This window comes from Doryrhamphus excisus, linkage group LG23, assembly GCF_037039965.1.
Source record: "Doryrhamphus excisus strain RoL-2023G ecotype Guam linkage group LG23, RoL_Dexc_Guam_v1.1, whole genome shotgun sequence".
Taxonomy (NCBI): domain Eukaryota; kingdom Metazoa; phylum Chordata; class Actinopteri; order Syngnathiformes; family Syngnathidae; genus Doryrhamphus; species Doryrhamphus excisus.
In genome coordinates, this window is record NC_136379.1 from 2,341,969 (window position 1) to 2,353,151 (window position 11,183).

At 45.2% G+C, this 11,183-nt stretch overlaps 1 protein-coding gene across 4 annotated transcripts in view; it reads right to left on the reverse strand.

Moving 5' to 3' along the window:
- pcdh19 (protocadherin 19) overlaps positions 1-10,390 on the reverse strand; it is a 75,903-nt gene extending 65,513 nt beyond the window's left edge. The window contains exons 1-2 of one of the 4 annotated variants that reach the window (XM_058074683.2): positions 7,578-10,390; positions 3,879-3,993 (exon numbers count right to left, since the gene is read on the reverse strand). In XM_058074683.2, coding sequence (XP_057930666.2) covers positions 3,879-3,993; positions 7,578-9,709 — 2,247 coding nt within the window. In that variant the 5' untranslated portion in view covers positions 9,710-10,390. Of the gene's footprint in view, positions 1-3,662; positions 4,012-7,577 lie in introns of all 4 variants that reach the window. The other 3 variants (XM_058074682.2, XM_058074681.2, XM_058074680.2) reach the window with 3 other exon arrangements.
- Positions 10,391-11,183: the final 793 nt, after the last annotated feature.

Sequence of the window (11,183 nt, forward strand, 5' to 3'; positions counted from 1 at the left end):
GAACAAACATCTCACAGCTGACGCGCTTCAAAAACAATGGACGGGAGGGTGGAGGTATATAACACTACACGTTGTCACTGGGGACAATACAATACACACAATTGCAGGTACGAGGGCCTTGGGGGAGACCTGTCACTGTTATCTCGGCCAGGTCTGTTGTTAGAGTGCAAGATGTGTGTGTGTGTTGCTTAGTGTGAAGCAGGAAAGACTTCACAGCAGCTGCCATAAGCAGACAGGATGCTGCCTGGCCCACATAGGCAAACAATGGCGTGATAACTGCGCTGATCAAGACCGTACAGCACACAACGCTTGTAACAAAAGCAGACGTTGGGAATCATGATTGTGAAAGTAAGCCCTGCTGTGATGTAAAGACATGGAAGAATCACCATTACAATATGAAAATGTTTTTACTGATCACAAGAGCGCACCGAGTGTAAGGTTCTAAGGTCAAGAGGTGACTCAAGTGCTTCCTCATCAGCTGTCATTATTTGATTCCTGTTTCCTGATTTGTTATGTGCCGGCGCAATGTGCAAGTCACACAAGTCAGTAATATATACACCAATTGTATATCATGAATCTAATGCTATACAAGTGCCAAATCACGTTTCTACAATCAGACTGTATAGTTATTTCAACTCAAATGCTGTAAAAGGTTTACAAGGTTATTTGAATGTCATACAGATGTCAAACAAAGTATCATCATTTCGCTTATTTATTCACCATTTATCCATCAGTTATATTTAACGCAACATTTGTTCCGTGCTGTAAGGCTTCCATCAACGGCAGATGTCACAGCGGGCCAAGGTAACGTCGCCAGAGAGGTTAAAGCGCGGTCTCGCTAGCTCAAAGAGATGCTTGTCAACTTCAGGAGAAGCACCCGGCGATGGAGGCTGCGTGCTAAGCAGCCCCCCCTCCCACTCCTCGACCACCCCTAACCCAGCCAAGCCAATCAAGCGTCTCTAAGACAACATTGGCGCAGACACCTGGCACTGGCACTCGTTCACCAGTCTTCACTCACTCGCTCTGTTTGCCCTCGCATCGCTCCATCAAGACGCCTCCCAGCTTTGCATATAAGATTATCACAATCAATCGAACCCTATTTGTCTACTGCTCTACTTTTTCATTAGCCTCGGCAAATCAAGGCTCAGCTAATCCAGCTGCAAATGTGCTTTTATTGGATGATTAAGATACAGACGAAGGCTGCCGCAGTGCACAAATCCAGACTGTGTATTTTTCTTTTGGATACCGAATGCTTAGCATTGCATATTATTGCCGTCTACTTCAGGATGAATTGGACTTTTTACGATAATGAGATTCTCTGTGTTATCGTACATGCACTGTTTTATAGTGGCATATTTTTACCAAGTATCTCCAAATACGCCAACATTGACGAAAGGTCTACACATTTCAAAACTTTATGTGCACATATAACATAGAATGATTGCAAAATTCAATCACTTTTCCGCCAAGCATTACAGTTCGGGTCACATGGGTTTCAAGTAATGAAAGATCCCAAAATCTGTCCTTTTCTACAATTTCTCTCCCGATAGAAAGTAAACTCGGAAATACTTTAGAGTAGTCAGTTTACAGCTTGTACAGCACTATGGAATTACTATCCACTGAAAATGAGTCAACACAGCCAATATTGTCTCAATAGCTGGTGACACGTAAATTCATATCATAGTCCAAATTGTGTTCTAAGAGTCAATATTTAGGTGGAGCACTCATGCAGCTCGAGTACTGCCAGCACTGGGGAATTGTGGTTCAGTGAGATGAAACACAGCTAGGAGACCCGAGTTCAATTCCACCCTCGGCCATCTCTGTGTGGAGTTTGCATGTTCTCCCCGTGCATGCGTGGGTTTTCTCCGGGTACTCCGGTTTCCTCCCACATTCCAAAAACATGCTAGGTTAAATGGCGACTCCAAATTGTCCATAGGTATGAATGTGAGTGTGAATGGTTGTTTGTCTATATGTGCCCTGTGATTGGCTGGCGCCTCTCGCCCGAAGACAGCTTATTTAATGAATGAATGAATGAGATGAAACATAAATTACATGCTGGACATCTTGAGTTTTTAGCTATTTAGACAATAATGGTCTTCCCTCAATCTCAGCTACTCTACAAGCTGTACACTGACTACTCTAAGGTATATCCAATGTCCACTTCTATACTTGTTTCCTTTGAGACAATGTAATAAAACGCTTGCTGAAAAGGGAAGGTTGTACTCAAACACAATCCATATCTGTGTTTTTTTTTTTCCCCCATACCAGAAAACCTAACTCCAGAGGTCGTTGCTGAATCTCCAGATATCCGCCAATATCATTCCTTATTCGCTATCTTCTTCACACAGTCCCTCAGAAGCAGCTCAGACAGGCCCAGTAAATCAGCATGCCTGTAAGTAGGTCTCATTGACCTCTCTGCATCCATCGGTGCCTGAATATCTCAGGATCACCTGCTCAATACATCAATAACCATTTTGTGTTTCTTATTTTTAAGGCCAGTCACTTCTCTCCGTGACACCCCAACCTTCCTCTCCATGAATGTCAAAGGGAAATTGGAATCATCAATTACCACTGTCAGCGGTTGCTTGTAAGAATCACATGACCTCCTCGACAACAAAGCACAGATGTATAAAATGTTTTACTGGGATTCAGGAGAAGTGGGTCACGACGACAAAAGAGGTGTGCAGTGCAAAGAATCCAATGAAGCGCTTCATACATTGGAAAATCTATGAAATAAAGATCAGCTGGTCTACATACGCTGTCAGCTCAAATAGCCTTTCTCGTCAGACCTTCTCTGCTCTGCTGGAGCCGTGCATGGTATGTCAGGGTAATTCAATGGCTGGCTGCGCAGGGCGGCCATGCGCTAATGCCGCACGCCTGCTCTGCCAAATGGACGGCACCCGAACAAAAGCATTTAGGCAATTTGGGCAGTGATTATTCTTTCCGCTAGCACCTGAAATGACGTGTGATGGAGCTGATTAGCTGGATCGATATATATTCTTGCTCAGACTCGCATAGCAACAACCAGAAAAAGGCAAAATCATTCCTTTCATGCAAGAACGCTCTCAGGCTGCGTTCACACTTGGGTTTGTTCTGTGGTTTTGTTCACTTGAGCTAAAATGTATCCCCCTATTTATCACGGTAAACTATGTATACAATACAGCAGACGGCAATATTTTAGTTGTGTCAAATATATGTCAGAAAGGTGCTGAAGTCCTCACTTTGTGCACATGTTCTTTACTGCACAACCTTTGATGATCACCTTTGGTGAAGTGCACCAAAGTTTGCTCCGAGTATTTAGTTTTTAATCACAGATCCGGACCAGAGTACCAAGCCCCAAAGTGTGAACGCAGCCTTCCTCTCGGGTCAACTTCTGTATCCCCTCAAAATGCCTCCAACATTTCACTCAGATGGACTGGCATGCAGGAACACATGCCATTTCAAATAGCTTAACCTTCCATCAGTGAGAGGCAGACATTTCACTGACAGCACAATCTTTGCGGTGATGGAGTGCTAAATATCACCAGAACTTGAGATGTGTCAAAATGTGTCAAATAGCATCTCACCATCCCCATTGGACTATCAAGCAGCATCAAACAGACCTTGACAGAAGTCTACATTTTGTTTGCTCTGTGGCCTTTGCACTGTGCATGGTTTCTCACCTCTGGCAGTGGCATGCCGTTGATGATGAGGTCTGGCTGCTGGTGGCCCTGACCGGTGAACTGGTGCTGATAGCCGCCGTGGTTGGGAGCGGCATTGCGTGAGTTCTGGTTCTCCACGTTGAGGAAGGTGCTCTCGGAGCGCCTGCAGCCCAGCGGCAGGCTCTGCTGGTGGTAGTCGAAGTAGTTGAGCGAGGAGGTGAGCGAGGAGCAACTCACCACATTCATCTTGTCTGTTTCCTCGACATCGCGTGGCACCAGACGGATGTCGTTCTTGCTCAGCTTCTTCTTCTTGCTCGACTTCTTCTGGTTTCCGTAGGAGTACTCGGCCACTCTGCGCAAGTAGAAGAAACTGAACAGACTCAATAAAGCAGTGCTCTCTTTTGGCCTTCCTGTTGCACAGTCAAACAAGCATGGGTTTCGGTCCAAAGGCTAATTTCTCATGTCTAGGGGTGGCTCAGCACTCTTAAGGGTTGGCTTATGCTCCGGCATATGCAACGCTGGCTTTCTCCGCCTTCAAAATCCGTATCAGTGACTGGAACTGTGATTAGTAAGCTACCGGTCATCCATCAACACGGTTCGGTATATACTAGGATTTAAAGTCACAGTTTGATTCATTTTTTGTACAATGATGCAGGCTAATAAAGTTGTGACAATTAATTAATGAATCGCTGATTAATTGACCCGCGACCATCTAATCATTGTTTGTTGTAGTCCTACAGATAAGTGCAACTGTGACAGTTTGAACAGTCTGAGATATGTACTGTATGGGAACTTGGTGCAATTCTGAACCGAATTGAAAAACACCTTCTCTTCTGATTCTCTTCTGATTCTTTGCAATAAGTGACTATTGTAACAAATTGATTAGTTCCAGTTGTTAATAATACTTTCCATCTCTCTTAATTTACTCGTTTACTCAACAGCAAGCTGATTAGTCAACAAAGTTGCTGGGTCATGGTTGCTCACAGAGAAACACTGCCCTCGGTTTTATGATGTAAAATTCGCAACGGTTCACAACAGTGTTCGGACGGAAAACATATTGACTACACAGACGAATAAGCCAGCCTTTAAGGGAAGCCCTACCCCGAGACCGCAGTGGATCCGCCATTTCTTGTATGTTTGCATTTGCATGCTCAACATGGGACATGTCACAAACAGGCAGACAATATGCAAACGTGCCAAAAAAAACAGCATACAAAGTGACACTAGTACAGAGCAGCACTACCGGTATATGCAATCATAACCAAAGCACACAAGCCACACGGTTTTGACTATCAAGCAAGCATACGAGCAAAATGGAGTGGAGTGCAGTACTGAAGTAATAGCAAACGGGCAGCTTACTAGGCTGTGTTTCATCAATTGCATCTCATGGCAAATTGTTCACACAGGCTTGCATATTTCCGCAGGAGAAACAGATGCTATGTGCGCTACAAAAGTGACTATACGTAATTATTTCTATCTAAACTGCAACGTTTCCTTTCCTTGCATTAACTTTAAAGGATGCCATTTATATCTTTGCAGTGTGCAGCATATGGTATGCGGTGTCTAGTGTGGAATGTCTGTGTGATTGTCGCCCCCACTGGCCCTCTGTTTCTTCACTCTAATCCTCCAACACTTCTACAGTCAGGCAGGCTAAAAAGCTCTATTGTTTTGTTGCTTTCATTTTTCTCTCAGATTGCATCTTGAAAAGAGCTACCGCCCTCCGCCATCACTCCCTTTTCCATTGATTTAGAAAAAAAAAATGGGAAGCTGCAAATGCCTCGTTTTCGTTTATCATTTACCATGATGCCAGCCGCTCTACTTTGTTTCCGAATGCAAATCTGTGGGGAAGCGGGTAGGAAGGGAAGTGTTTCTGGAACAAGCAATCAATTGGTGATAACTGCTCCTCATAGTCAAGGTGGGGCCTGACTAAGAAGGACACACATCGCATCACGGCTGATTATCGCACCCAGCAGGGGGAAGACTGCATGTCTACAGTTGTTAATTGTTTCCACTTGGAGCAGGATTTGTATTGACAATTTTTAACCCTTAATAACCCGTTTCCATTAAGATTTTTGCATACATTTACATTACATTTATCCAAGGCTCTCGTCAAAGCTGCTACGGAGGAGAAATGTTTCATTTAAATGTGTGAACCATGCTTTAACAACAAGGGTGACCAAACACATACTGAAAAATGAAAGGAACAAAGGGCCACTTCAATATTTTGTACATATATTAATTCATTCATTCATTCATTCATTTTCTTATCATTATCAATATATTATACATTCTCATCATTATCATTATTTCTTATCTTCTTATCCTCACGAGGGTCACGGGGTGTGCTGGAGCCTATCCCAGCTGTCTTCGGGTGGGGTACACTGTGGACCGGTTGCCAGCCAATCACAGGGCACATATAGACAAACAACCATTCACACTCACATTCATACCTATGGACAATTTGGAGTGGCCAATTAACCTAGCATGTTTTTGGAATGTGGGAGGAAACCGGAGTACCCGGAGAAAACCCACGCATGCACGGGGAGAACATGCAAACTCCACACAGAGATGGCCGAGGGCGGAATTGAACTCGGGTCTCCTAGCTGTGAGGCATGCGTGCTAACCACTCAACCACCGTGTAGCCAACTATCTTACATAATCTTCATACATTTGCTTCTCGTAATATTATGTCATTCCAACTATATGATGTTAGTTTTCGTCGTACAACATCATCATTAACATTAACTAAAACTATTTCTTGTGATTTTTCTCTCTTACTAGTTTGACTTGTTTCATGTAAAATTACAGCTGAGTTTTCCGTTGCTGCTGTTTTTTGTTATTTGATAAATGTTTAATTTTCTTATTGAATTTTATCTTTAGAATGTGCTCTGGTCCAACAAAGAAAATACAAATGTCACCCGGGCCGCATTTTGGACACTCTTGCTTTTTAATATGCTTGTGTATGTTCAACAGCCACAACATTAGGTATAGTTAGCCCTAATGCAAAAAATGCTATTGACGAGTTCACAACCACAATAATAAACATATTATTACGTGTATTGTATTAAAACTGAACATTATTATCTTATCATTCTATAAATCATATCATACAATAGCTTGTATCACACTGTGATTCTTCCAGCTCCTTTTCAGACATGCTGAATAGTGCAAGTGTAAACATGTAATGTACTTCAATGTAATGTTTTTTTAATAAAAAATATATAAGCCAAAAAATAACCGCCAGTGTTGTTTTGACACAGCTCTTGTGCAGTTGTACCTAATGTTGTGGTCAGTGAGTGCATTAAACCAAGCAATGGACAAGCAACAAGTAAAAAGCAGGTGATGTTCTGCTGTTTTGGCCTTATTAAAACAGGACTTGAAAACTTGACTTTCAAACTGACACAATAAAATTTGAAGCAAAATATGATTATGGCTGCAGGTGAAGTCTCAAATCCAATCTATATGTAAATGCATAATGTTAATGTGGCACCAGGCCTGATTACAGATTGATGAACAAAAAAAAAAAAAAAAAAACTTAGCAAGAAAGTCATAAATAGCATGGTCTGAGTGTTGTTTATTTGAGACCGTCCGAACCACATTTTCAGAAAAGAGGGGAGGCCGGGGCGTCGATGTGAAGCGCTACCCCATAATCATAGCAGATTAAAGTTGATAACAACCAATGAGGAACAGCTAAATAAGAAATGTCCGTCACTGAAGCAGCAGGGCGTTAATTGACCGGCAACACGCCCACAAATTGAACATGACAGTCATATTTATGAGCCAATTGGTCACAAAGGAGAGATTAAATCACGGAGCAACAATGGACCTCTGATGGAATCAGAGACAAAAACCTGCAAGCCAGGCCTTGAGAGCAGCACAGGGGATGCAACACACACACACACTCACACACACTCAAAAACACAAGTGGGTCAGTACCTGCAGTTATACGTCCGGATTTCTTTGTTGTCCCTCTTGCACTTGACAGCCACAAAGATCATGGTGACAAAGAGGATGGCTGCAATAGAGCCCAGCGCGATGATGAAGATGAGGGACAGGTTAACGGGTCCGATAGACTCCTGCGCGTTGAGGTTCGGCGAGAGGTACACAACGATGTAGGCCGAGGCGGAAAGTGAGGGCTTGCCATGGTCGCGGGCAACCACCGTTATCTCGTATGTGGACTTGGCATTCTCCCCAAACATTCGGGTAGAGCGCACCTCGCCGTTGACCTGGTCGATTTCGAAGAAGGCCCGGTCGCCCTCAGAGATGGTGTAGGTGAGGCGCCCGTTCTCGCCCTCGTCATAGTCATCCGCTTTCACCTGAGTGACCATGTGGCCCACGCCGGCGTTCCTGGGGATGGACACCTCGGCGGTGCCATTCACCAGAGGCGGGTTGGTCATGACGGGGGTGTTGTCGTTGACGTCCAGCACAACGATTCTCACGGTGGCGTTGCTGGACAAGGACGGATTGCCGTTGTCTCTGGCTAGGACTTTGAAGTCAAACGTTCTGGTGTACTCGTGGTCGAATGACCTCATGGAGTAAATACGGCCGGAGGGGTTGATGCTCACGTACGTGTTGACGTCCATGTGTTTAATCTCACCAGGGACGATGGAGTAGGACACGGTGCCGTTCATGCCCAGGTCGGGGTCTTCTGCCGAGACCGCCAGCAGACAGGAACCGGGCAAGTTGTTCTCCATCACCATCTCCTGATAATGTGGCTTGAGGAAGTGAGGAGGGTTGTCATTCTCGTCCGTCACTTTGACCACCAGCGACTTGGTGGCTCGTAGGGGGGGGATGCCGCTGTCCTCGGCCTGGATGGTCAGATTGTACGTGTCCTTCTGTTCCCGGTCCAGCCGTCCGTCCACCAGGATGGTGGAGAAGCTCTCGTACTCCTGCAGCCGGAAGGGCACGTTGCCCTGGAGCCGGCACTGCACCTTACCGTTGGCCCCGGCATCCTTGTCAGAGACGCGCACCAGGGCGATGACGTAGCCACGCTGGGCGTTCTCGCTCACTTCCACCATCTCGGTGTTAAGGGACAGGAGGCTGATGACGGGCGGGTTGTCGTTGGTGTCCATCACATTGACGGTGACTTTGCAGTGAGCCGGTATGGAGTTGGGACCCAGGTCTTTGGCCTGCACGTCAATCTCATAGATCTGGGTGGTCTCGTAATCCAGAACGCCGTTGACAGTGATGATTCCGGTGCGGGGATCAATTTTGAAAGCATCCCTCGTCTTCTCGGTGACGTAACTGTTGAAGGAGTACATCACCTCGCCGTTGGTGCCCTCGTCTGGATCTGTTGCGTTTAGATCTATGACTAAAGTGTTGATGGGAGAGTTCTCCATGACATTAACGGTGTACACAGGCTCGTCAAAAACAGGGTTGTTGTCATTGGAGTCGATGACTTTGATGTTTAATTGGACCGCGCCTATTTTTGGCGGGTCTCCTCCATCCTCTGCGCTGATCTCATAACTGTAGTGGGACTGAGTCTCTCGGTCTAGTGATTTCTGCACCACAAGCTCTGCAATCTTGGAGCCGTCCCCTCTCGTTTTTATCTCCAGTCCAAAGAGCTCATTGGGGGTGATCGAGTAGGACTGCACGCCGAAGATGCCCGCGTCCGGATCGCTAGCCCCCTCCAGGGGAAACCTGGTCCCAGGGGAGGCGTTCTCAGAGATTTCAATGTCGATGTGGCTGGTGGGGAATTTCGGCGCGTTGTCATTCAAATCTTCAATTTCAACTTTGATGACGCAGATCTCCATAGAGTTTGACATCACCTCCAGAGAAATAATGCACTTGGGGTTCTGGCGGCACACTACATCCCGGTCGATCTTCATTTGCGTGGTAAGAATCCCCGCTGGGCTCAGTTCCACCCAGCGCGGCTCCGAATTGGAGATGACCCGCAAGTAGGGCGGCTGCGGCGCGATTTGGAATCCCTGTTTAAGCGCGTCCTTTGTCACGTTCCCAATCACGGAGCCGGGCTTCATCTCCTCGTTTATTCCGTATTTAAGGTTAATGACAGCCTCGGCGCACACCCAGAACAAGAGCAGCAGCACAATTACATGAATTAATTCCATTTCCAGGCTTTGGATTGGACCTGTTGAGTTACAAAGAGCTTGATTAACACTCGCGATCGTGGATCTCCTCAATCATGTTCACAAAAAAAGTGTTGAGACGAATGTTTTCTTTTTTTGAATCTATCAAAGTGGTACATCCGCTCCGGTGTGGAGCAGCGAGGGCTCACGGCGGGGCTGTGCGCTGTGCAGGGCAGGCTGCAGTGATTTCACTGTGCGAGTGCCCCTGTGCATGTCCTCATCACGCAACCTGTCTCGTTTGGCTCCGGGAATCCACAGTGGCAAGTACGCAAAAGGCTAAAAAGTCGCCTCACCTCAAAGCAAAGGTTCCATTTCCTTCAAATAAGAAGAGGTGAAGTCATGGGGGGAAAAACAGTCCGATTTTTGCTTTGCCGCTGCAGGAATGTCTACTCTGCTCCTCTTACATCCCCTAATCAACTCTTACAGCTGTCACTTTCCACTGCAAAACACTTGGAAAAAATAGCAAATATCCATAAAGAATCCCGTTCCAAAAACACATATACAACTGAGTGCACACTAGAGCACTCAGCAGCTCATATCATCCAGAGGCGGACTCGAACATGTGTTCCTCCCGCTTCACTGACGCACACTGGTGGACGCGCAGCAGCTCAGAGCCGAGCTCTCAGTGCGTGCGGACCCGCAGTCCCCCTCACCATCCCCTCCTCAGCCAATCAGGGGTTACACAGCCGGGATGGAGCCGCTGGTGGGTGGGGCAAAAAAGAAAAAAAAATACACGACGTCCACCCAGCAGATATACCTGTTCTCCTCCTCAGCCTGCATGCCTGCATCCTTTTTTCACTAAAAATCCAAGGTGGTGAGCTCCTATGTGGGGGTCCATCTTACTGCATATGCCCCTCGCAGGCACACAAATATGCAGAACATAAAGCTTTTGCGATCTAATACAAACATGATATTGCTCAGTTATGTCAAAGAAGTATTTATAATTGTGACAGTGTGGCAGAACATTAGGAACAGCTGTCAGTGTGATTCCACACAACCACTATCATAACTGTTCAGTGTCAATCAGTGACATCTTTTTTTTTAATCAGGTGGCCTTTTACATTAAACACTGGAATAACACAATAAAAATGTGATTATTAAACTAAACATGATGATTTAGGATTTATTTGATTCAAACTAGTGTAGTCCGCCTGTTGTGCATCAACTTTTGTAGGAATTGTGTACCAAAAAGACCAAAATTACACCCCAAAATACTAAAAGATAACTTATATATGAACATATTTTGGAAATAACACCATCTGCATAGAAACTGTGTCCAAAAGGAATTGACCCATAATCTATTTTTGACCTAAATTAGGGGAAGTCAACCCTAATCGTGTTTTATTGTGGGTTTCCATAAGTGGTTCCATGTGGTCATTTTTTAGTATGTTAAATTAATATTTCCTGAAATTATAGCAGATTTTAGCATGTTCTTTGTCACTCTTTGTGCACAGTA